General features: G+C 35.6%; 1 protein-coding gene across 1 annotated transcript in view; it reads left to right on the forward strand.

Moving 5' to 3' along the window:
* Window positions 1-1,697: 1,697 nt before the first annotated feature.
* Window positions 1,698-27,119, forward strand: part of U2SURP (U2 snRNP-associated SURP domain containing) — a gene marked incomplete at its 5' end in the record, with an annotated part of 38,972 nt that continues 13,550 nt past the window's right edge. Inside the window, 22 exons of the mRNA XM_010159326.1 lie at window positions 1,698-1,745; window positions 4,438-4,536; window positions 5,618-5,732; window positions 6,455-6,588; window positions 8,498-8,565; window positions 10,500-10,594; window positions 10,673-10,708; window positions 10,799-10,881; window positions 11,356-11,521; window positions 12,656-12,867; window positions 13,804-13,847; window positions 17,076-17,180; window positions 18,440-18,506; window positions 18,596-18,759; window positions 19,781-19,943; window positions 20,422-20,501; window positions 21,559-21,646; window positions 22,843-22,965; window positions 24,131-24,287; window positions 24,673-24,768; window positions 25,365-25,431; window positions 26,396-26,558. Of these exons, the coding sequence (XP_010157628.1) occupies window positions 1,698-1,745; window positions 4,438-4,536; window positions 5,618-5,732; window positions 6,455-6,588; window positions 8,498-8,565; window positions 10,500-10,594; window positions 10,673-10,708; window positions 10,799-10,881; window positions 11,356-11,521; window positions 12,656-12,867; window positions 13,804-13,847; window positions 17,076-17,180; window positions 18,440-18,506; window positions 18,596-18,759; window positions 19,781-19,943; window positions 20,422-20,501; window positions 21,559-21,646; window positions 22,843-22,965; window positions 24,131-24,287; window positions 24,673-24,768; window positions 25,365-25,431; window positions 26,396-26,558 (2,373 nt within the window). The remainder of the gene's footprint in view (window positions 1,746-4,437; window positions 4,537-5,617; window positions 5,733-6,454; window positions 6,589-8,497; window positions 8,566-10,499; window positions 10,595-10,672; window positions 10,709-10,798; window positions 10,882-11,355; window positions 11,522-12,655; window positions 12,868-13,803; window positions 13,848-17,075; window positions 17,181-18,439; window positions 18,507-18,595; window positions 18,760-19,780; window positions 19,944-20,421; window positions 20,502-21,558; window positions 21,647-22,842; window positions 22,966-24,130; window positions 24,288-24,672; window positions 24,769-25,364; window positions 25,432-26,395; window positions 26,559-27,119) is intronic.

The raw sequence follows: 27,119 nt of genomic DNA on the forward strand, positions 1-27,119 counted from the left end.
TTCCCCCAAGAAGTGTTATGTCTGGACTCATACACCAAGGGAGACTGCAGTGTATCAGTCTACCTTTGAGACTTATCTTTTTAACTGCAGGTGTACATTTTTTTTGAAGAGTGAAATTGTAACTGATGTGTTGGTTGCTGCAGGGCGGCAGCTGGCAGCAGGAAGAATGCTGTTTTCAAGCTCTGAAAACAGCACAGTGTCTTTCTTTTATCTGTGTGATGTGCTATACATTCATAAGCTCTCTGGGGGAGGATAGGTTTACTTCAGCTACATTTTTGTGGTACGTGGAACTGTAGATAGCAGATTACTGATTTGAGTGCCATAGGCAGTTGTGAATCACAAAAAAAATCCCAATACCAAATAGAAAGGAAGCGTTAGCAGGAAGTGGTATTAGTAAAAGTGCTTGTGATACTTGCTTCCATGTGTATTTTAATGAACTGCTGCTGGTACATGTGAGCTAAACTTTTTATTACCTTCTCTGCAATGGTGCGCCTTGTGAGTAGTGTATAGTGTTGCAGGTAAGTGGGCTTGGGAGTTCCTTGAGAGTAAGATGTAATTTTTTTTGTTTGTGTTTCTTTCTTAAACAAACAAAAAACCCAAACAACCCAGACATATATTCCTAGCAGCCTGTTACTTTGCCCTTATTAGGATTGTATCTTTGTGGACTAAGTTCTGGTTCTTGAAGTCCTGTCTACCTTTTTTTCTGAATTAATTTGACTGTAAAACATAGGAATATACTTGTCTGAAGATAAATGTCTCTACTTTAGTTGATGAAAAAGCACGATGCAAAATGAAAACAAGTTCTAGTATATTATCTTCTACAGTAGCATTTGGTGCTTGTCCATTTTGGAAGACTGGAGAGGAGTACTGTATACTGCTGTTCTGGTAGAAATGATAAGATCTTGGTAATAAGGAGAAGTGCTAATGTTCTGTAGCTAATGAACAGATTTCAGTTAATGGAAATGTTTTATTTTTACTTAAATTCCAATTTAGTTATGAATTATGCATCAGGCAGTTATGACTTATTAGTAGATGTTATGTCAGTCAAGTTTTCTGGAATCTGGGCATTACATAAGCTTTAAAAAATGTTGAATCCTCTATGTTGGAGTGTACTCCATTACTTAAACTCATTAAAAAAACTAATTTATTAAAAATGTCCATGCAGACTTTGTATATGTGCTGGTTTATGTGTTAAAGTTGAGTTACGGTTTAAAGTAATAATAATAAGTACATACAAATTGGACAGTGTTCTTAAGGTGGCCAGCTTTCATCCATGCACAACATACTAGGAGAAGTTTTGGAAATTATTTTGTAGTAAGGCAAGTATAATCAAGCACTTTATGTAGTCTTTAACAACCTTTAATCAACTTCTGCGGATTCTGTGTAACCAACTTAAATTTTTTTTTCCCTGGCAGTGGTGTTAGTGACATGTTTATATAATCCAGCTGTGGGAATGTAGATGCTTTTAGTGGTAGCAAGCACAGTCTATCTTTAATCCCTTGATTGCCTTGTATTGACACTTTTCATACTGTGACTCTGTTCAGTTATATCATTAAAATACATTACATGTAGCTTTGTTCTTATGTATTTAGTTGCTGAAGATGAAATGAAAATCACATTTGAAGAACTGTATAAAAAAACCAGAGCTTGTTTTGTTTCTTTTTCTGTGCCTCACCTCCTCTTCATTTTCTCTTCAGGTCAGAGCGCCAGATGCAGTACACACCACTGTATCTGCTGATACACATGTAAGTCCAAAATATTTAAAAACAACAACAATAAAAACCTAAACAAAAAAATCCAGCCAAACCCACAAGCTCAAGATAGGCCTGTTCTCTAAAGAGATCTACTAGTTGCAGGCAGACCAGTGTGTTGGGTATCTAATCTGTAGGTGTTTGTAAATGAACTGTTGGTTTTCATGTTTAGAAATGCGCCTTAAAACTAGTGTGGGAAGCTCTACTGCACGGTATTGCATTCATAATAGATAGTTCAACGGCAAGAAGCTGCAAGGGCTCTCTATATGTTTATCTTTTATACCAAGGAATAGCTCAAAACACGAGGTGATCAGTCATGAGTCACCATATATTACACTATTTAAGTGACATTTTGTATACAGTTGTCTTCTCAAAAGTGAGATAGCGTGGCCCTAACTTCATCCTTTATTTTTCTTTCTAATAAAATATACTTAAATCAAAAGGTAAGAATAATTACCTAGTTGTGTCTGTCTCCCATCCCCCCCCCAACAGAAGAGACCTTTGCCTGGTCATGTGGTTGGTATGCTCCTTGAAGGCCTACCTGTTTCTGAGCTGAAATGAAAACGGGCAGCAAGAGCCAAACAGAGCGTTAATACAGGACAATTCATCCTGTGGTTTAGATTTCTCTTCAAGATTCCAATTCGATTTTGTATATGAAAAAGTCAGTTACCAGCTGTTAAGTTGCTTGTAAGATAGCAGTATTCAAGTTGTGATAGCAGAAATTTTTCATAAAGAAGTAGGTCTTTTACTTGCTACAGTTTGGAAAATACTCTTAAATCTCTTGAATATTTTGTGTTCTCAACGGAACTGGGACGTCAGTACTTTGTGCCCTCTTACAGTTAATGCAGTGTTATGTTTCATGGGATTTTGCTTTCATACAGTGATTTGATCACTCGGCTAGAGGTTTTCGCTTTGCTCCCATCAATTGCTTTACCTTTTTCACTGTATAATTTTCCAGTTTTGAAGGAGGAAGGCCTTCAAGGTTTTTTTAGTTTTGTTGTCAGGAATTCTGTGAAGCTACATACAGTTAGCAATGATGATTGCCTACTGGAATGTAAATAGCAGGCATAAATTAGTTCAATCCTGTTAACTTTATATTGCTCCAAACACTTTGAAGGTGTGGTGTGGAGTTGGTGTAGGTTTTTTTTGTTGGTGTGTTTGTTGGGTTTTTTTTTTTGCCCCCTGAGACCCTTTCTAAACTGAGGAAATCTTAGTGCCGGAACTCTTGATGTCTTACAGCTGCTTCCCTTATGTCACTAGAACATACCTGCAGGTCAGCCACATGCATATATTCTGTAATGTTACTGTGAGAGAGTATTTCCTGATGACAGGATAAGCCTTGGGTAGGAATGTGGTGTTCCTTTCGTCTGCATTGCTGTGCCATAGCAATATGCGCACGTTTTGCCAAGCTTGTATATTGTTTGTCCTACTGAGATACAAGCTGTCTTTCAGACCACAGGAAAACTGGATTTCATTAACTTTAAAAACACACAGATGCATGAAAAGCTCTTGATAAACCTGTCGCAGCAGCTCATGTTGACAAACATAGTGTCATAAACCAGATAGCTCCACAGACAATGCTGTGTTAATTTGTAACTGGTAGTTTTCCTTCTAATGATGAAGCAGGGGACATCTTTTAAAGAAATGTGAGCTATTTTGGTCATATGCTTGGCACAGATCTAAGACGTATTTGTGGTACTAAACAAGAATCATAAATTTTTCAAGGAGTTGTTTTTCACAGTGCTTTTACATATGTAAAAAATTCTGAATAGGAACTTGATAGTAGAAATAAAACCCTTTACAAAGGAAATTATTCCTAGAGGAATCTCTTTTTGCAGTTGGCATCTGAAATTTTTTAATAATACAGCAGTTTTCACCTTGTTTGTCTTGATGTTTTATTAAATTGAGATGATTAAAAAAAAAAACCTGTCATTGCAACAGTGGTAGTTTTAAGCATCACTGTATAAGAACATCCAAAATATTTTTATGATAAAGGCTAATAGCTAATGTTTTGGACTTCTGGGGCTTCTTTCCTTGTTCTTGTGCTGATTCTTTATGATTTACTGTGTTAAGCTAGGAGTTTCTGGAGAATTTTCTTACCTTTTTCTCTCCTTTCCTTCCTATTGCCCATGTCTTTTGAACATCGTCTTCATCCTGTTGTCTTTCCTCTCTCAATGCTTCACTGTCTGTGAACTACCTAAATAGAAACTTAAGAGTTCTAATTCCATACTCAAAAAATGACTGTTACATGAAGTCCTTCCTTTATCATGGTTTCAAGAAGGGAGGAATGGAGGTTAAATTACCTAAAATAGAAAGAATCTAGGAGCTAAATGTGCCTAGTGATGAAAAAGGAACGGTAATGCAAAGCATGTATTTCCAAAGGCTTAGAAACTGTGTTGCTTAGTGGTAAGATCTCTAGGGTCTTACAGCAAGTACCCTTCAGATTTCAGCTGTGTTTGCATGGTCTATTAATGAAGGACGATTTGTTTTTTAAAAAAGATAGATTTAAATTTTCTGGTTGTATTAGATAATGCCAAGTTCAGAAAGTAGTACAGGAAGCTGTTTTGTTTAGGTTAAGTCACTTGAGGTAGAAAGTTTCTGATCTAGAACAAGGTCAAGAATAGCTGTGGTTTTTTTTTTTTCCTTGTAAACAGTTTAATGTTTGTTTTCTTAACTCTTCTTGTAGCCTGTAACGGAAAGCAAACTTAAAGCTTTCAGTATTGGTAAAATGAGTGCTGCCAAACGGACTCTGAGCAAGAAGGAGCAGGAAGAATTAAAAAAGAAGGTAATGGTATAAAATAACAGTTTTATTTTGTATGCAGAGCTGAAATAAGTTAGCTTTCAGATTGCAACCAGCTTTATCGCCAAATTCCTTCATTTTGATAATTGTAACTTTCTAAGAATGAAAGTGAATTGTATTTTACATGTGCAACTTGTTCTTGGCATTTTAGCTTGCTTCTCTCTCCTGTGTGAGAAATCAAGTTCTCTGGCTTCCTGAAATACTGAATTATGACAATGCATTGATTGTTGTGTTGCTCAAAATGAAGACAGCCATCACCTTAGGTTATTGTCTGTTCTTCATTTGCTCTGTATCATTGGGTAGAGTAATTAGAGTACCTATCTCTGAAATTGTTTCAGTACGCATCCTTGTTATTCTGTAAAACACATTTTTGTCTGATGACTTCTTTTGGAATTAATAGAAACATCAAAATTTGGTACTGAATTTTAGGATATTCAGGAGCATCCAAATTTTAGGAAATATGTAGCTTATAGTTGGTAAGGTGGAAGTTTTGAAAATTGTGGCCTTTGAATTTTACACTCACAACTCTTAATATATTTCAGTGGGTTATCTCCTAGGCTCTAGGGAGTACTAGCTTAAAGAAACATGGTAGTGCTAAATTTAGTTTCTCACCCAACTTTAAGTCACTGAATTAACAACTCTGGGAAAAGCATGAAGGTGAGCCTGTTAGTCTCCTTCAGTCACATGGGTTGATTGTGATGGGTAAGATGGGATATGTACTGTTCCCTGATGCTCAGGTCAACAAAGCTCTAGTCTCATAGTGCTGGTCTTTCATATGATCTTTTCTATTTGGCATCTCCTGAATGTTAAATTGCCATGTAAACTCTAGTAAATAAACTGTCATATTTGAGCATACAGGCCTCAGTTTGCTTTATGTATTACGTGCTGTCTTCTTACCACAGTTCTCAGAAATGTGAATTCTTCTGTCTAAAATTGAAACTGACTTGGTGCAGTTCATAGCATGAACTCTAGAAAATAAAAAGGAAAGTCATAGCTAATTTAAGAATAGCTGCCTAGTGAAGGTTGTTCTGTGATGATAGTAAATAGATCAACATTTGCTGTGTAGGAGGATGAGAAGGCTGCTGCAGAAATTTATGAAGAATTCCTTGCTGCCTTTGAAGGAAGTGATGGTAATAAAGTGAAAACATTTGTAAGAGGAGGAATCGTTAATGCATCTAAAGGTATAACAAACCTTTTTTTGGCAGGGGGTGGGGGGATGAGGGCAATCATTTGGCTTTTTGGTAAAGATTAAGATTGTTTTTCAATTACGTTTAGAACTTAATATGTTGCATTAGACGCGGTGAAGGAAACTTGATGTTTAAAGTCTGTGCTTTGACTCACTAGGTAGTTGGTGTGGTTTGTCTTTTAAATTTCAGACAAAAAAAAACCCTTTTGTTTTAAAATACCTGATCTTTGGAGGGGGACTTTTTAAAAGGGCCTGTAGTGACAGGACAAGGGGTAACAGGTCTAAATTGAAAACAGGGAGATTTAGATTGGATATCAGGAAGAAGCTCGTCCTGGAGAGGGTGGGGAGGCACTCGAACAGGTTGCCCAGAGAAGCTGTGGATGCCCCATCCCTGGGAGGGTCCAAGGCCAGGCTGGATGAGGCTTGGAGCAACCTGGTCTAGTGGAAGGTGTCCCTGCCCATGGCAGGGGGCTTGGAACTAGATGATCTTTAAGGTCCCTTCCAACCCAAACCATTTTATGATTCTATAATTCTATGATTTGGTTTTTAGCTTCATATCAAAAGATGTTTAATTACGTAACATTTGTATTAGCAGTTCTTAAGAATGAAGTAATACATTGAGTTGATTGAACAAGAGTAAAGAACAGCATTCTCTAATGAACAGTATTGTGTGGCGTTAGTTAATATAATTTGGTTTTAATTTGCCCTTGATTTCAGAGGAGCACGAAACAGATGAAAAACGGGGTAAAATCTATAAGCCTTCATCACGATTTTCAGATCAAAAAAATCAACCAAGCCAGCCATCTAATGAGAAGCCTCCATCCCTCTTAATGATAGAAACCAAAAAGCCTGTAAGTTTCTTTCTTGAATATTAACCCTGTATTTAGGAAGTATTTTGAAGTGCTTAGAAAAAGCCTACCCTACTCGCAGGGTCGTTTTATCACATACTAAAAGAAGATGGAAATTTTTACTTGCTTAATTCTGTAGTAAGTAACAAGATGATACAATGCAGAGCTTCAGTAGCCCTGTGTCCAGCACGATATATCAAGTAAAAACAGCAGCCAGATCAAAGTGCAGTACTGTGTTTCTGGTAATTTAGACAAGACTTGTCATGAATACGGATTTAGTGACTGTTGCAAAGTAACAGGATCTCCAGTCCTGAGAGTTTGTGACATTTCAGAAGCGATACTTCTTGCTGCCATCTGGTTTTAGCTTTTTATAACTTAAGAAAACAAACCAAGACCTTGTGTTAATCCATCCAGGTTTTTCATGGTGAGTTTTTTTTGATGTTTGAGAAGACCCTTTAATGCAGCTCTTTGAGTTACACTAAATAAGTTTTAGAACTTGCACATTTTTGAAGCTGAACACCTTTTTATTTAATTAATTTTGACTTCTGTATGGTTTAATACTTTTTTTTTAATTCTTGAACTGAGATTTCTTCATAAAAAGTAATGGAATTAGTATGAACAGTGTTCAAGTGATAGTGACGTATGATTACTGTTATTAGTGTTTGTGTGTAATGTGTAATTAATGTCTTGGACATTTTTTAGAAGTGTTTTAATAGAGTGTACTGCACTTTTCAAGCTTAAGTGTAGTAATGTAGTACATCATACTGCCTGTTAGGGTGGGAAATGAGATGTAATGTGATAATTGGGGGTAATCCCATCCTAGCTTCCCTTCAGTTTGAAACAAAACTCAGATTTAGACCAGTGGGGTAATACTGGATGGCGGTTTTGATTTTCATTGTATGTAAAGCTCTACAGTTACAGAAATGAATTGTAGCATTTTTTTATTATGCCAAGCTCTGTTCTGTCATATGCAAGTATTTGTACTGTAAGAATATTACTGCTTTTCAAATTTGTCATAAATACTTATCAAGTAATGCAATCAGTTTACTCACTTGCACTGTCCAATGGTGATTGAAGATAATGAGGTAAAAATGATTTTATTTATTTGGCAGACTCTCCCTAAAACCAAAAACAAACAAACAACTATGCCTGGGGTGAGTAGGAAGTCCAGTTTTTCCAAAGCTGTAGTGTGTAACACAATAAATATTCTGTATGTCTGCCTATTGGAAATGTTTTCATTTGAGTTTGGTTGTATAAAAGCAATGTTCTTGAAGATAAGAATTCACATGAGTGAGTTAGGGTGCATATATTACAGTAAAAAAAAACGTGTTACAATATCCATGTTCTTTGTCATTTAAGTGTTTTTTTTTTTTTCTGAGGATCTTGAACTATTCAGAGTAACTGTTTCTTCAGACCTGTATTTATGTATGGAAGGAAGTGAGAGAGAAATTCTCTTCACATAGAATGTTTGTCTGTGGATAAAATAATTGAATATATATGTAAAATAATTTACATACATATGTACAGACATGTCAATTTAATTAGAGCATGAGTGTTTGCTAGGGTTGTAGTCAGCTTCTCAGTTCTTAAGTGGAACAGACTAACAAAATACATCACAGATATTGTAAACTTGTATGTTGTAACACACGTTGCATTGTAATAATGAGAAATAACAAAATTTAGTTTAATCTAGCCTTAGTTTTATATTTTCTAGCTTTGTGTTTGATAGCACTCAGTCTTAAGGTTTTCAGGTCTGTTTGTATTTTCTTTTTACCTCCTGTAGTTTAGTTGGTTTGAAAGCTGTGGGTAAAATATGCATGGAAATTATCTAAGATTTTGTTATATGCATATAACTTTTAGTTTTGTTTCATTTTATCTGCTGAAATGTTGACTGATATATCTTTAATTTTAGCCTTTGAAGAAAGGAGAGAAGGAAAAGAAGAAGAGTAATTTGGAACTTTTTAAAGAAGAATTAAAGCAGTAAGTTTGACTAGTTTTTACTGTAATTAAAGAAGATGGAAGTTTACACCTTGGTTTTATAGGCAATATGTAGGATCATTCTTGCTGAGCTGTTTGCCAAAGTAGGTTTTTGGTTGTGTCTGTGTCTCCCCCCTCCAGTTGACTTAATTAACAATAGCAATGATAATTAAACATAGTATGAACCTGTGTTGGTAGATGATTGTGATAGGTGTCTGTAATTTGTCTGGATAATCAGTTGCCATCTAATTAGTTCTCTAGTGTTCCTTGGTGCTTCTGCTCTTTCTTATGCTGATTGGTGATAGGGAGTCCTTGCCACTATTGCTGAAAACTTTCTATTTTGAAATCTAGCATCGACAAAAGGCTTTAAAATTATATGAAAAAATCCAAAAAAAGCCTGGTATGCTGGCTTAAATCTTTGCCTGTTGAAATGAATGGATTTCTTTGCATGTCAGAGATGTTTGGTTGTGACCTTTGAAACAGTTCAGAACTTCCTTCCTAAATAGACAAATGTCCAGAGCAGTTAACAACAACAACAAAAATATTACATATAAATGCATAAAGTATTTCAGAGATCCCAGTAAGTGAATGACTGGCTACGTTTCCAAAGCTCCCCAAGATGATTTTTGGATCAGTTAGGTGTGAGTAGAAGCTTTGATGATTGAATCAATCAGCTCTACCAGGATAAAGAATGGAAACCTAGGCTTGTTTCTTTGACAGCTGCTGTCAGTATGTTACTGACACATGGAACTTGGGATGCAATTCCATTATAAGTTATCAAGTGTAAGACTGTAAATGAGAACGCGTTTTAACATAGTTTCATGTGTTGTTACAGTTAGTGAAGACATAGCAAGACAAGTAGATACTGTAATAGATGAGAATGTTCAAGTTTTTGGTGCTGGTTGACTTTTCTCTTTACGGGGATGTAGTAAAGAGATTGGTAGCAAAATGAAATGTGTATCAGACTGGGGAAGAATAAGAAATTTTGTCAGCGTCTCTAAAACTATATCCAGAGGAATTGTAGTATGAGGTTGAGCTTTTGTGTTAATGCAGAAGTAAGACTAGTAATTACAGTTTAGAGATGTACTTCAGCGTGCATAACTTTCAAAACTAGCTGAATAATGCTTCAAAAAGCAGATTCTTTCACTTTTTAATGTGTGATATGAGAGAAAGAGCAGCATGTGTATTGAGTGTAACTGAGTGTCATATATTTGGTCTGATGTCAGAGATGGAAACCAAAATGATCTGTGTGCATTGGAAAACAATACGTACTCTATTATAAATCCATAAATGCCTCTTGAGTAGTGTCTGAACTCCACTGCTGTCTGTTCATTAGTTGATGTAAATGAATTGAATTGACAGCCTTAGATTCCTGGTACACAGTGTCTTTGTACCAGGATTTAAGGCCAAACTGCAAAGAACCAAGGTTACTTGTATGGGTACTATCACTGGAGGTATAAACTGAGTTGAAGTCTTGTATGTTCTGGAAGTGGTCATGTGGGAGTGTCTGGTCACCCCACAAGGTGACAGCCCACACGAATAAGGCTTAGAAAAGGTAGGAGGAGAAACAGACCCTAAGGACTTGTGTGCATCTTGAAGAGTCATCTGAACAGCCAGTAGAGCTCTGGCAGCTGGATGTGGAATTTGGATCACTTTTTCAGAGCACAGTTCTTATTTCTGGTTTTGTAAATTGATTCTTAGCCTAAGTCAATTCTGTTTGAGATAAAAGGACCTTGGCAGTATGAATGAGGAAGCATGCAGCTGATGGATATATTTCAGTTGATTAAACAGAAATTCAAACATATTGACAATTTGAAGTTCTTAATAAGCCAGTTGTTAATTTAGAAATATGAACATTTTTAATTTTCAAGTTAATTGAAAATTTTTAGAATAAAAACCCCAAAATAGTATTAAGTTGTTGCTAACATGTTTTGTAGAATACAAGAGGAGCGTGATGAAAGACATAAAACAAAAGGTAGATTGAGTCGTTTTGAACCACCCCAGTCAGATTCAGATGGCCAACGTCGTTCAAGTAAGTAGATTTTATTTTTTATGTTTGTTTCGGCTACAGAATTTGTAGACTAAGTTATTTTTTTTTCTGTTTATTTAGTGGATGCTCCTTCAAGAAGAAACAGATCATCTGGTGGTAATATAGATTCTTTTCTCATTCAATATAATGTCACTTAAATGCATAACAAGGATTATGACTTTTTTCCTTTTTCCTCAATCATTGTAGTACTGGATGATTATGCACCAGGGTCACATGATGTTGGAGATCCAAGCACAACAAATTTGTACCTTGGAAATATTAATCCTCAAGTAAGTTTGGAGCCAAGGAGTGCAGTGCATCGTTGATATGTTTGGGTCTAGCTGAATTTTTTTCAGTGGCAGTTTCCTCCCCTTTTTATTTTAAACCATACATGTGTTTAAACCCATATACTAGGGCAGTTGGTGACTGTAGAGGCAGTGTTCATTTGAACAAACGCTCAGTAAGTGATGCTGCAAAAGTTCGGCCTCAGACTATCAGTCACTAGATGCAAAAATGCTCCATTAAAATTACTTTTAACTGCAGGATCTGTGCAATGTGGATCATATCTCAGAAATCTGAGTGTGCTCAGTTTAAAATGCAATTTTGAAAATTGCTGGTTTTGCAGTAGACTGCATTGGGAAGGTATCAATGAAGTGTTTTTTAAAAAAATCAAAAACCAAAAGCTTTGACATTTGGACAATAATACGAGTGAGTGTCTTAGAAATACAAATGCAAGATGCTAATTTTTACCTTTTTTTGTGTAGATGAATGAAGAGATGTTATGTCAAGAATTTGGACGCTTTGGACCATTAGCGAGTGTTAAAATTATGTGGCCAAGAACTGATGAAGAAAGAGCAAGAGAAAGAAATTGTGGCTTTGTTGCCTTTATGAACAGGAGAGATGCGGAAAGAGCACTAAAGAATTTAAATGGTAAACAGATATCTCTGTTTGGAATTGTGGTTATCTGTGTAGGAACGTTGAGGTGTAACTGTAAGCATATATTCAAGTTGTTTTTATAAGACTAGTGGTAGATGTACTGTCACTTCAGTAGAACCACGCTGGCAGGGATTTTAGTTTACACTGACTGCTGGCAGCTGAGTGTCACCAAACTGTAGCATACACAAGGGCTAGGAATACTGGTGGCTGTTGCTGTGAGTAAAGATGTAGATGTAGAAATTCTTAGAGCAGGAGGTAATGTTTGACAATCTCTCCTCTGTAAACACACAATTTTGGGAAGGAATCCCTTACCTGTAGTTGTTTAACAACAATATTCTTTTTTGTGTGTGAATAAATTTAACTAGTAGACAGAATATGATCAATAACTGGTTATAAATATGTTCTTTGTATAACTGTAAATTCCTAATACTGAAGAGGTAACTATTACAACAGACATGTAATTTTGCATATGGACTCTCTTGTTTTCTGTTGACTGGGGACTGGGCAGGGGGGATGTGGAATCTTACGTGATGAAGAAAGCTATGTCCTTACTGTTCAGGAAGAGCCTGAAAATCAAAAATCAGCATCCTTAACAAAAAGAATAAGCAATGAAAGGTTGCCCTTGCATAGCTTACTGAAAATGGTCCTTTAGTTAGGACTGTTAGTAAGTAGGTTTACAGTGTGTGGGAGTTCTAATTGGTCATTGACATTGACTGAATTGACATTCAGTCATGAATAACATAGTTTGACATTTCCTGTTATGAGCAAAACATTTTGAAGAATTGAAGTGCAGAAATAATAAATTAAAAAATTACTCTATTCTGATGTGCTGAGTATCAAAAGTTTTAAGTTCTCAGCTCTCCCTGCCCCACCCTGGCAATTGAAGTAATTGTGTATGGCGCTTTCCTGAAAATGTACATTGGGGGAAGATTAGTAAAATATTTCGTGCAATAGGCTTTCACATGCATATGATATAGTCTGATAGATGCGATACACTAATCACCAGTGTAAGCAAAAAGTAAACCATGGCAGGCAAACCTCAATGCTGCACCTGCATGGAGAAATCTTGAGCGATGCAGAACCAATTTATAACAGAATGGTGAGGGTCTTTTGTTTTTATTTTTTCAGGCAAGATGATTATGTCATTTGAAATGAAGCTCGGCTGGGGCAAAGCTGTACCTATACCACCACATCCAATATACATTCCGCCTTCTATGATGGAGCATACCCTCCCGCCTCCTCCATCAGGACTGCCTTTTAATGCCCAGCCCAGGGAGAGATTGAAGAATCCTAATGCTCCGATGTTACCACCACCAAAAAACAAGGAAGATTTTGAGAAGGTAACTTAACAGTACCCTGGGCCATATCTCATTGCTAAATACTACATCTGTGACAGTATTTCAGTGGCTTCATAGAGTTGCATTGTTGAGGCTGACTTTGGCGGCCCTTAGTGTACAAACTCACTGGCTCCCTGCTCTAGCCCAAGGGAACCTATTTAATTCCTCAAGCTCTGTTTCATGTCTGTGTTAGGGCAAAGTCTATTTGGCCTTGATTTATTTTAGTGCTGCTTTAAATCTGGCTATCATTTTCCCCCTCCAGGCTCCCTGGATTTTTTTCTCCTACGTCCCCCCCTTTTGTTGGCTGCCAAATTGCAGTATCTAAATTGTTTCCTTTAGAGAAAATACTACTAATTTGGGTAGCATTATTTTTACACTAGAGGACTTGATGTATTTTGTGTAGAAGGTAATTAATCTGGACATTGAGTAAGTATTTTAAGCTATTTATGGAGTCAGTTTTCAAACTTTTTTTTTGGGAATGTTAGCTGATAAAAAGGGTAAGTATCTTGTAATCACAAGCCATCTTGATTTACATTTGTAAGAATTTGTTGATTCTTTGAATGACACTTAAATGTTAGGGCTGTTTTTTGTAAGACTTGGGCATAAAGTAATACCAGCATGATCCAAGTCAAATAGTTTAGAATCTCTTCATAAATTTAAGAACTCCTTAATTATATTCAGCTTAGTACCTATTCAGTGCATCAATGTACATTCTGACAGGAATGTTCTGATATTTTGCAATTAGTGAACCTTTATGGTTCACGGACACAACCATTTGCATTTTGTGTAATTGCTTAATTATAACTTCACAGCAGTGATTGCCTGCAAAACTTGTGATAGATGTGTAGTATTTTCATTGCATATGTATATTTTTGCTTGTTACTTGTTAACAATACTCACATATTCTATGTTTATTATCTGATGTGACTTCATATACAGACTCTGTCGCAAGCCATAGTCAAAGTGGTTATCCCAACAGAAAGGTACATGTTTTTCTTTATTATTACTGATCTAAATATAGAAAATTTCCCCTTCGGAATTTTAAAGAAAAATGGTCATGTTGAGGAAGAGGTAATGGCTTGACTGAGCAATGGTTCTTTCGTGACACTTGAGAGAAATGTGTGTGTTACAGTCTTCATATCCTTAAACCTATCCTAAGTAAAAGAAGTTAGTGAGTGGTTCTCTTTTGCATTGAACTTGAGGAGTAGAAATAGTTACAGAGAGGTGAAATTACCCACTGAACACTAGGGTGAAATAGCTTAGCTTAGGGACACTGTGTGACTCCTCATACAAACCTCCAGGTACCTCATAGTGAGGGTGCAGCTGTCTCCAGTGTGGTGCTGTGGGTTTTTTTTTCCTTTCCTTTTTCTTTTGTCTATTCACTTGAACAGTATGTAACCAATTTGGTAAAAACTCGGTGTTCATTTCTGTTTGGGGTTTGTTTTTTCCCCAGTGTTCGACAGTTAATAATTTTGGTTGCTGAAAAAGGTAGTTCTGTATAGCAAGGGTATTTTTTACATTTTGGTCCCAATCACTGCTCTTGCCTTCACACTCTTCTAGGTGTACTCTTGCTCAGTTAAGCTGAAACCTTTTCCCAAACATAGGAACACGACACTGTTTTTAAAAGTAAATAAGCACAAAACATTACCAAATTCTCTTTGACATTGGCCTTGGTGAGCAACACCAGCTGAACTGTCTGCGGCAGCGGGGGACCAGGAAAACATCATGGGATGGATTGGGAAAGTATACAGTTTTTGACCAGACATTGGTACGATCGGCTCCAATAAATGTGGTTTTATTATAACTGAAATTTTTTTTTGTTGGCTAACTTAAGCTAAATGACATTTTAAAATAATGCACTTAAAACTATCATATTTTTTACTACACTGTTTTAATTGTCACAAAGTCCCTTTTTTTTTTTTGCGTGTGTGTGGCAGAAGAAAGATTTGAGAAGCTAGTTATGGTAGCATATTAACATATTTGTCAATAGATGCTCAAATGCACTAGTATTTTTTAACTGAAGTTTAGGACAGTACAATTTTTATGGGGTAGAGACATTAATAATTAGGACAACCAGGAGTCTTGATCTGAGAAACATATTGAGTAATAGAACAAGTACTTGTAAACCTATAAGGTGCTTACAGAGCAATCAGCTTTCAGAGAAAAATGTGTTTCCATTTTATTTATTGTAGCATTTTGAATGCTCACATGATAAGAAAAGCTCATGTTAATTGGATTGTATTTGAAAATACTTTTATTTTTCCTGATGACTTTCAAAGGTGCTAATGACAGCTGCTCAGACTATTACACAGTCCATCACACTGTACAAAATTTCAGCTGACTTCAGTGGGATAATGATTCAATTATTCTCCTTTATTTGAGAATTTTCAGTATTGGTTTTTAACACCTTCCCTTAGCATTTACTAAGCAGAAAACCTTGAGTACACACCATCAAGTTTTTTTTTCCTGAGCAACTCACTTTGAAGTAGTCATGTCTTGTGTACCAAATGGCATGTAACACTCTCTTTCAGAGACAGGGTGTACTGAATCTTGTTTCATGCATCTGAGGTGCAGATGTTCTTGTTCAAGCATAAGCTGCTCTTATGCAGATTTATTGTACTCGATGAAAGAAAACTACATGGAAACCATTGGCATGGTTCTGCAGGAAGCCAGAAATGATGACATTGAACATGCCTTAAAATAAATGAAAGTTGCAATGGCTCAGAGGCTTGAAAGCTAATTGTAATTTTTTTAGTGATGTTTTTCAAATACAGTTCATACAACAACAGTCTTGCTATTAAGACTTTCAGAACACTGCTTTAAATAAAATGGCTACAGAATTTTTGAGGCTGTGTCCTCTTCATAGTGTTTCTGGGGTTGTAAGAGGCAAACAGGAAAGTTTAGCTGTAGATAGCTATCTGTTTTTTGTGTAAAATTCAAGGCAAATATAGATTTAATGCTAGCTGGTATAAAACAGACTTTTTGCTAAGTTGCAGATGATGGGCAGATTTTTATTATATTTAATTAAGTTGAATTTTTTTTAAGCTAGTGCATTCTATCTGGCAGAATGCTGAATACTCATGGCAGAAAATAATTAACTCATTACTAAGTAATAGAAAATTTTGCAGCTTTTCAATGTAACAATTTTTTAATTTTAATAATTAAAAAGTTGCGAAAAGGAAATCTAATGAGATATATGTAAAGAACCAATATGTTTGTTACATTTAAGAAAATAAATTTAAAAATGGAAGAATCTGGGATTTTTTTGTGTTTTCATGACACTCAAAGGACATATACTGTGAAACTTTTGATATATGTAGGTAATGTATATTTGAAAATTCAAGATCCTGTTTCCAAAAAAACCCCAAAAGGTTGGAAACTGAAGATCATAGTTCTATACAAAGCTTATGTGACTGTCTTCTGTTAGCACACTTATAAGTTGCTCTGCGTTTTCAAATGTGGCTCGAAAAATGCGCACATCGCACCTGCTTCTTGCCTGCCTCAGGATGTAGTGCTGAATGAAACGAATACAACTTTTTATTTTTTTAATTATGATTTGGTTTGCTTGAGTGTATGAGGGAGGAGATATTGGATGGTATGATACAGAATGATGGACAGATTTGTTCTGTGCCAGTAGGTAGTCTTGTCCAAAAAGAGATTACCTAAATCTAATAAAATCATTGCTTGGTTTGGTATCAAGAAGGCTGTTTGCTTTTCCTTTCATACTTGAACAGTTTGAAACCTGAATGCAGTTTCTGTTGAATATTCAGAAGTATATGTCTAATTTTGAGCATCCTATCCAGCCACTTATTCCTCTGTAGAACTTTAGTTTCGGTCCTAGTTCTAGACAATGGAAGATGAGGGCTTAGGTTTGGATAGTTAGTTGTACTTTGGTGTTCAGTTACCCATTTTTATACATAAAGAACGTTAAGCTTCTACTAAGCAAGAGGTGGTTGTAGGCTAAGCTGTGGAAATTCAAGAATGAGATCTCTTAAATTCTTCCTCCACCACTCCTAGGCAGGTTTTTATTTTAGAATGCCTGTGTCTGTGATGCAAGGCTATAATATGTTCCATGTTACCTTATCTTCTGTACAGTTTTCTAAACAATGCAGCCAAATAATCTCCTGCACAGTTGTAGTGTTTTAGGTGGATATAGTTTTATATAGTGTTAGGTCTGAATCAATTTTTCTTTAACTGTGTTGTTGTTGTAGGAATTTGCTCGCTTTGATACATCGAATGATAGAGTTTGTGGTACGGGAAGGGCCTATGTTTGAAGCCATGATCATGAACCGAGAAATCAACAATCCGATGTTCAGGTGCTTATTTTTTGCTTCAGTTTGAAAGAGCGCTGTTTTCACTGTTGCTAATCCTTTGTGTTTCTGAAATACTAATAAGAGTTGTTCTTACTGTGGTTACCTTGATGTGCAGATTTAAATTGTACAAATGCTAATGCTGTCTTTTTATGAAGAAGATAGCACTTTATTCCAGTTACTAATATCTACATGCAAATGAATAAAATACTATATACACACTATAACATACATTTTAACATTAATAAAATATATGTAGTGAAGAAATAAAATTACATTTAATGCCTACTTTTCTGAGGGATTCAAAGTCATCAGTAGCATGCATTAAAAAAACCCAAACAAACAACAAAAAAACAAACAGCAAAAACTCCCCCCAAAAAAAAAAAAAAAACCAAAAAACCCCCCCCCCCCCCCGCAATAGACTAACTCAATGCAAAGTCCAGTCTTCCTGGAGCCTAATTTGTGGCCTTTAGCAAGAGCTGGGAGACATCTTTTTCTCTGATATCAATGCAAATAGGATTAAACTTCAGCTGACATAGTGAAGTGGTCTGAATTTCCAGCTTTTGTCATTAATGAAATAAAAAGGATCAATTTCCAAATTTCTTGTGAATTGCAGTCTCTGGAAAACTTTCAGGGAAATATTTAATGACCTTTTAAAAATGTTTTATTTGCAGTTTGTAAGATTGAACAGCTTTATTTTGATTTTTATATACAGATTAAGAAAATAATGCAGGTCTCAATATCCTGGCCATTAACGGTGGGCTTGGATGGTGGTGGTGGTGTTTTTTGGGCACTGGGGGGTTGTGGGTTTGTGGGGTTTTAAAAAAAATTTTTTTTTACTGCTCATGTCTGAGTGTTCTGACAGACAATTTACTGGTGGAAAACTTCAAGTCATTTAGTATTTGACCTGAGCAACCTAACTGTAGAAGTAGAAGTTCCTGCACCGCTTGTGCTGTGGTTGCAGTGACTCTTCACACTGATGACTTGATTCTTCTGCTTCGCTGTGGGGCTATGTGGTCCTTTTTTCTGACCGTGCTGTGCCTGCGTGGAATTTAGCACTCTGCTTTTCAGATTGCAGCTCTGCGTGTGTGGAGCAGCTGTGCACAGCTGCGCAGTAGGTGTACGTGGTTTTGTTTACCTTGAGCTCATTTGTTAGGTGAGGCTGGGATTCTGAACAGGGTTTAGTTGTGGGGGGTTTTTTTATTCATTTGAATTTGCTTCTGTTAAATTTGTAATATGTTTTGCCTCTTTGCTCTTTGGTTTAGGTTTTTATTTGAAAACCAGACTCCAGCCCATGTATATTATAGATGGAAGCTTTATTCAATTCTTCAGGCAAGTAGAATTTTAGGGACAGTTCGTAACTTCAAGCGTAATGAGAGAAAAGGCACCAAAATAAACACAGGTTTTTGGTTTTCTTTTAGGGAGATGCTCCAACCAAGTGGAGGACAGAAGATTTCCGTATGTTCAAAAATGGCTCATTCTGGAGGCCGCCACCATTGAATCCATACCTGCATGGGATGTCAGAAGAGCAAGAAACGGAAGCATTTGTTGAGGAACCAAACAAGAAGGGTGCACTTAAGGAAGAGTATGAACTTTCTTTAATTTACAGTGCTTTTTTAACTACTAATCTGCTTTGTTTTTTCCTGTTGTGTTTTTGATACAGTATGTCGCCCTGAAAATGTTACCATACTTACCATAATATTACTTAAGTCTCTTCACCCTAACTGAAAAGCACTGAGGGTTTTTTTTTCTGATGGTACTTGCTGCTAAATAACGTTCTGGATTTGCTTAGATTTGTCATCATTCAACGAGTCCTTGCAGTTCGGTTGTTATTAACCCTTTATTTGAAAGGGATTGGGAGGATGAGATTTTTTTCCCCCCATTTTCTGTTCCTGCTGGTGGACGTATATAGCATCTTTCTCAATGTTGTTATGATCTCACAAACTGTACAGTTATTATAAACTTAAACTGATTGGTGCTGTTCATCAGAGATTAAAATTTATTTTCTTAATTTTGCTATTATTGTTCCAAATGCGTTCTTAGCATGTGGAATTTTTTTCTTGTTTTATTTTCTCATCATAGTTATGATACTAGTCATGGTTCTAGAGGTTTTAATACAGAATTTTTCTTCTACCTTCTTTCTGAAAGTCTCAAAGAATATATTCTTTTGAGATTGTTCTCTACCTACGGAGGTCAGGGAAAACCTGAAATAATTGCTTTTTCCTAGCTTTTTGAATCTAATGTTTCTTATTCCACAGTAGAAATTACTTGCAGGCTTTAGATTTATCCATTTTGATTTAGGCTTAAACTAAATCCAGAAAGATAATTACTTTATTAGAGATACCGATCTGCTGCATTAGTTATTTCTCAGTTATGTTTCCTTGATTTCTAAATGTAGTCAAGACTTAAGTGGGATTTTTTTTGCACTTTATTTGTGTAATGTGTATTTGTTCATGGGTTATTGAAAAAACTCAGGCAGCAGAATATAAAAATACTTAAAATTGCTTTTGTCCTAAAGATGGAAAAATCAAACCCATCATTAAATGGAAATTCCCCAAGGTATTGTTAATTTTATATTGAAAGTATTTAAATTCCTGCTATTTCAGACAGAGGGACAAATTAGAGGAAATACTGCGTGGATTAACACCTCGGAAGAATGATATTGGTGATGCAATGGTTTTCTGTCTAAATAATGCGGAAGCTGCTGAAGAAATTGTAGACTGCATTACGGAATCTTTGTCCATTCTGAAGACTCCCCTTCCTAAGAAGGTGTGGATCTTGTATTTTGGGGGAAGACCTCACTTAACGGCATGTGCATATCATTTACAAGCATTATTTCCTACGTTTCAGAAAGTGTTGAGGTTTTAGGGTGTTGAATTTCAGTGTGATGATTTTTTTTTTCCTGCGGGATTTTGTTACATCTATTCTTTCTGAACCCGTTTGTAAATAATGTTCTGCCTTACTTTGAACTTGAAAACAGCAGCATAGTCTGTTCAAATGAGGAAATAAAAACTGGAATGCTATGACTTTTCCTCTGTAATACTATGTATTATGTTACAGTGGCTAGGATCCTGTAGCATAATGGGGCTAATTGCCTCTTAGCATGTTTATTAACAATATGGCTGTGTTACACTTAGCTCTAATATGATGCTTCTAGATAAACTATGTTGTATTCTTTCTGGAAAATATGCCTATATGCTTAATTTAAACCCTAGAGTTTCCTTAATTTGAACATTCTTTATTGTAGATTGCAAGATTATATCTAGTGTCAGATGTGTTATACAACTCTTCAGCTAAAGTTGCCAATGCTTCCTACTATAGAAAATTGTAAGTATAATAGCACCCAGACATAGGTGATTTGATGACTGTAAAAAAATATCCTTATATTCAGTTTTGTACCTCTCTGGATATGTGTTATAGAGAAATTCACCCTTTTCTACAAGGATACCGTTACAACACTGATATTTATATCTTTCTGCATGAAAACGTGTAAGATGTAACATGTTGGTGCATAGGATTCCTCTGTAATGCGAGAAGTAGTGTATGTGCTCTGTGCAAGGAGCCACTTGTGTGGAACCTCACAGAGGTGAGCATTACTCATGTGCCTCTTTACAGAAGGAGAGCCTGCAGATAATGCTCAAGATATGGTATAGCAAATAATCCGTGCAAAGAGGTCAATTTTTGAAATATAATTTTTTAATTAAAAGCTGTGTTTTAATTCTCCGTCAAGTTTGGAGAACTCCTAAAGAGATTATGTGCTTTGTTTCTATGGTGCAGAGCAGACTTTAAGAAAAATGTCCAAGGGGGAACAACTTTGTCGCATTTAGATATTTGATTGTGTCTACTTCCTGGAGTATCTCTAATGTTATGGTAGCATGATGGGGACTATTCACCCTGTTCCAAAACTCTAGCAATTGCAAATGATGCTGCTTGTTGCAGTGTGTCTTTGCAGTGCCAGTTTGTTTTGCACATTAAGAGAAGCACAAGGGAAGCTAGGCAGTACTTGCTGGGCTTTCATTGTGGGCCTTATTGGATAAATTAGAATAGAGACATAACTAAGAATTTTTTTAAAATATAGATTGAATTTTGAGACAGTTCGTTCATTGTATGTAAAGCTGTACAACTCCCTTTATCCTCCTCCAGTCTTTCCAGGCTGTATAAAGAGACTGCAGTAGATGTGAAGATCTCCCTTCACAGTTCTGTTGTTGTCCAAGGTGATTTAATATATAGTAATCGTATTTGCTTTATAGTTCAGTTCATGGCTACTATAGGGGTTCAAACCTTGTGCTTTTGAGTTATGTCCCAGGTATTTTCATGAATTATGTATGTCCAGAAAACACATATTACAAAGTTTAACTAAAGAAATGTATATGTTTAATTCTAGTTTTGAAACAAAATTATGTCAGATATTCTCTGATCTCAATGCTACTTACCGTACAATACAAGGCCATTTACAGTCTGAAAATTTCAAGGTATGTATTTAATTGTTATTTACATGACATAGAAGTCAAATAGATGATCTGGGACAAGAGTTTGCACACTACTAAACCTCAAGCTTCCTAATTAAGCTTTTTTTTTTTTTAAATTACGTTTTCTGTCTTGAAAAGAGAGCCATGAATTCAGGAAGAAAATTAGCATATAACAGCTGAAGTGTATCAGTAGATGCGTAGTTGTGGAGCTGAGTGGAATATCTATCTGGTACTTGAATTGCAAACAAGGCCTTCTTGCTTTTGATTATTTTTGGACCACCTATATTTCAGTTCCAAAAATAAATTTGGGCTGCACAGTGTGGACAGAAACGGCTGGACATAACAGCATAAAGTTAGGTTTTATTGTTTGTGTGATAGTTAGGCTTTATTCTTTGAGGTCTGATAAGCAGTCTGAGCATGGGTAGTTGAGAGTGATTTTTGAGATAAAGTGCCCTGTTTCTTGTACTCAGTCTAACTTTTCCTTCTCCTTTTTAAAAGATATCTCTAAATTTTTTTTTTTCCTTTTTAAATAAGTGGCTTTGTATTTAAGGCTTACAGTACTGTTAGTTTTTCTGTGTTAAGGTCTTTATCCTGATTGTCCTATCTTCTGTGCCCCCAGTTGCTCTAGGTTGAGAATCAATTTTAGTGATTTGCTAGTTTAAAATTGTTTATTAAATTATATGGTAAAGACAGGCAAGAGATCTTATATCATATCTACACTTCCAGCTACATTTACTATGTCAAGCTTGAGTTGAACCCCATCATTTCAAATATATTCCGCTTCTACAAAAAATGAAAGTAGGAATATATTTTCAGTTCAGTAATATGAATAAACTGGTGTTAATTTTAGTTATTTTATTTTACAGAGGGAAAGGTAATATTTAGTAGAGACACTTCCTTGACCATCTGGGCAGAATGAAATTTACTGTTGGAATAGGAACTGTGAACAGCTGAAATTGATAATGTAGCAGGAATTTAAAGGGAAAGTGAAACACAAGTGAGATTTTTTTTAAAAAAGTAATTTCCATATATGTATTTTTGTAAAATTACTAGTCTTGCCTGGCATGGTATCACTGTAATACACTCCAGTGTGGAACTACCTAGGAGTAGCTGTCTGCAGTAGTTCTCTAGGGTGTATTTCCGATCACGTAAATTTTCTGAATACACATTTATTAGTGTGTTTTTGCTATTGCTTCTAGCAACGGGTAATGACATGCTTCCGAGCATGGGAAGACTGGGCTATCTATCCAGAACCATTTCTGATCAAACTACAAAATATTTTCTTGGGGCTTGTAAATATCATGGAAGATAAAGAAACGGAGGTAAGCGACCTTAGTGGTGCTTGCAGATGGTGAGAAAAAACCTGTAAACATAAAATTGGGCTCACAAAGATCATTTTGCTGTCTGTGTTAGGGTGAATAAAACTCCTTTTTTCCTCTGCGTCCTTGCTCTTTAAATACAGGTGTAACATATTTTCAGATGCAAATACTGTTTAATCTGTTTTTGCATTTGTTGTTTGTAGATTAATGCTGTGGTGGAGTTGCGTTGTGCAACCAATTCAGAGCAAAGACTAGTGCAGGATGACAGGTATTTCCTTTGTACTGGAAATACTCTGTAGTATCCGTCTGTGAGTTTTGAGTTAGGATTTTAGGCATTAGTTTTGATTTCTGAAATTTTAAATAGCTTGGTATCTGGCTACCTGAGTCATCTCCCTCCCCCCTTTTTTTTTTTTAAGAGATTATTGTAAAAAGGATGTGTAGCGAGTTTTAGTTACTGTACAGTGGCATCTATAAATGATTTGTCAATACTTTGAAGCTCTGTGTTTAAGATTTTCTAGAATACCATTAACACTGAGTAAATGTCTACTGCTCTTTACAGTTACATATAAATATTAAAAAGAGTCAAGACAGTAGTGGATACTAATAAACCTATGTGTGTTTAGGCTAAGTTAATTTTGCAGTTGTGGAAACCTGCCTTTTTGGATCAGTGGGAGGAAGACCTACAGTACAGTTGGAAGGTTAGCAGTAGAGCAGGGTGAAAGTTCATGCGGGAAGGCCTGTACCTAACAAGTTAGAATATGCAGGTGTATTTATCATGTGTGTGTGTTTCTTAAATTTGTGTTCTTGCTGAAGAATTGATTTCTGTCAGTTATTTGGATTACTGATTCTCAGAGAATCTTTCTAGGTAGTAAGTATAATTTATCTGACTCTAATTGGCTCATTTCAAGCTACATCTCAGCTTAGATCTCTTCCAGTACATTGTGGACAAAATCAAGTTCTTGCTTATAATTTTTCTTAGGAGGATATTGTGGGGTTTTTTTGCCCTGCGATAAGCAACTGTACTTTGTAGCAAAAATTGTTGAAGCTGAGTTTTTTTTGTTTAGGTATTTTTAAAGCTACTCCTTTAAAAAAGGAGGGAATCCATAATTGGAGAAGTAAAGAAAAGCAAGGTAGATTTGTTCTTGAAATAATTATTATTTGACTTCAGGAAGTACCAGATGATCTTGATGGTGCTCCCATTGAGGAAGAGCTCGATGGTGCTCCTCTAGAAGATGTGGATGGAATTCCTATTGATGCTGGTCCTATTGATGATCTGGATGGAGTCCCAATTAAATCGTTGGATGATGACCTGGACGGAGTTCCTTGTACGAAATGTTTCAACTTTTACATTCAATTTGAATCTTCAATATTTTACGTTGGGTTTATTTTTCCCCCATGAGTACTTTTTACAAGTACAGCCAAGAAGTAACATGGCATGTAGCTTTGTAAAATGTTGAATTGATTAATTTCAATTTGTTCTAGGAAGAATTAGTTTAAAATCTGCTTTCAAATTTTATTTGCTTCAGAGACATAGTAGGTGTCTTCTGATGTTATGCACATAAGGTTCCAAATCCTAATTTATTTTCTTGGCAAATAATAAAAGGGTATAACATACTTCAGTGTTTAAATCTGATTGTTATAGTAGGATTTTTCCATTGGAACTTTTGAAGAGCTTTCAAAATTATTTTTCTGTGTCTCTTTCTCCAACAGTGGATACAGCTGAAGACTCAAAAAAAAATGAGCCTATATTTAAAGTTGCCCCTTCAAAGTGGGAAGCAGTGGATGAATCAGAACTGGAAGCTCAAGGTTAGTTTTCAAACAATATATTAAACTAAAACAATTCCCTAAGTAAACTGAAAGCTTAATGTCACTTAACCTATTTCATCATTATTTTCAACTGATCTGTTCTTTTAAACAGATTTCTGTAATAATACAGTAGGATTTTAAATGGTAACTTTTTTTTTTGTTATAGCTTCAGTGAAGAATACAGTGTATTCTGGTTTTGTTTTTCTACTTCAATAACCTACTAACCTTTAAAAATAATTTCCATTCATTAAGAATAAATACGGGGGGGGGAAAAAAGTGTGTGTGTGTGGAAATCTGCATGGAAATCTGCATATGTGGTTGTCAGTCTTATTAAATATTTGTTTGGAAGATAAGATTTTACAAACTAACAAATACCTGGCTGCTTTTGAAAGATTTACTGAAACATGATAGGCAGTATAAATTAATAGCTCTGTAAATAGTAAATACTCTGATAATATGCAGTTTTTAGTATTTCTGTGAAAGAGTCTGTACTAGGTGCTATATGCTGGTAAATTTTTATCACATTAATTTTTATTATACATACAAATACTAATTTTCAGACTAAGTGATGACTTCCTGATAAAATTCTCTTCTAGCTGTTACTACTTCTAAGTGGGAGCTTTTTGACCAGCATGAAGAATCTGAGGAGGAAGAAATTCAAAAGTAAATACTTTTTCATTCTCATGAAAACCTACTAATTTTCTACCTCTAAGGCTGAGTGTCTTTGGAACTCTCTATAAGAGAGAGATATGCAGAACAAAAATGAAATGTTGAAAGTAGGAAAATAATGAAATGGAGAAAATCAGGATTTCAGTGCAGCATTCTTTCAGCCTCCATATTTTTTTTTTTCTAACATGATAAATAACACCCTTTGGAGTTGTTAGCCATAATCTTTAAATTGATTCTGATCTGATAACTTCATATCAAATAGTAAGAACTAAGGTAGTAGTATTTTACAATTTGGAAATCTTGATGTCAGATGTGTGTGAATGTATCTAAACCTCTGCCTTTGCTTTTGACACCGACACAGTAAGTAATGTTCTGATGTGTATGTTTCTTGAGATGCTGATAGACTCCAGGCCATCTGTTGCTTTTGAGCAGTCTTTGACTTTGTTCTTTAGGTAGTTGAGAGCCTCTCTTAGTAATGTTTTAAGGATCTTCCTGCACTGCTTGTAGTACTGCAGCACTCTAGTGGCCTGTCAGGGAATGTAATTTTGAATATATGCCATCTCTTAGGTTTGTCTCCAGAAAGCAAGTGTGGTAAATTTAGTTCTTTCATAAAACTTTATATCTGTACAGCATGATTACAGCACTTAGAGGTTTTGTTGAGGTTTGTAGCTGAGTTAGATATGGCTTTGACTGTAAATTTCAAGAATTCTTCTGCACTCTATTTATATGAAAAGTGCAAATTATCTGAGTAAGAAAAACTAACTATTTAATTAAACGAAAATATGAAGATACCTGTCTTGATGGAGACTTTTGTAGTTAGACTTTTGCATAATGTAATCTTACTTAACAGATTTCAAAACTAGGAACTAGTCATCGAAACCAAGTAGGAAAGATGGTAAATTTTGTAACAGGTAATTGTCTTACATAATTAACCGATACATATTTGTTTTCTGTAAAGTCAAGAAGAAGAAAGTGAAGATGAGGAAGACACTCAGAGTTCTAAGTCAGAAGAGCAACACATATATTCCAATCCTATTAAAGAAGAAATGTCTGAATCCAAGTCATCAGTCAAATATTCAGAAATGAGTGAAGAAAAGCGTGCCAAACTCCGAGAGATAGAGGTTGGCATGTGGCATTTTGTGCCACCCTTCTGTACCTTTCCAATCCCTGCCCCCCTGAGTTCTCTACAGATAACAGGGAGTTATTTTTACTGAAATAATTGTAGTTCTATTATGTAGTGTGGTTTTAGTCCAGTGTATTTTTATAAAGGTATGATTTGGTAACAGCCTTGCCTTATTTTGGCTTTCAAAGTGATGCAGGAGAAAAAAAAAGTCAGGGGATGTTGTATGTTGAGAATTACTCTTCTTTAGTGTCCCTTTTCAGTACCACTCTTGGCCTTAGCTTGCTGGGGTTCCTCTATACTTCCTTGTCAAATGGGAGTGACTTTTGGATGTGCCTATGCCTTTCTTATTCTGTCTTGCCTTGCAATGTCTGTATTTTATTGCATTTAAAAGTTACTGTCTTCACTGCATCAGCCATCAAAGAAGTAGATGCAACTAAACAAAGTGATCCTGGAAATGGGGCATTTTAATCAAAAACCCACATGCAGTTTATAGGGCTCACTTGTTCTTTTATCCTTTCTCCAAGCACATGTGTTAGTATAGCTGTGAAGGTTGATAAGC

This window comes from Eurypyga helias, unplaced genomic scaffold (assembly GCF_000690775.1).
Source record: "Eurypyga helias isolate BGI_N326 unplaced genomic scaffold, ASM69077v1 scaffold18249, whole genome shotgun sequence".
NCBI lineage: Eukaryota > Metazoa > Chordata > Aves > Eurypygiformes > Eurypygidae > Eurypyga > Eurypyga helias.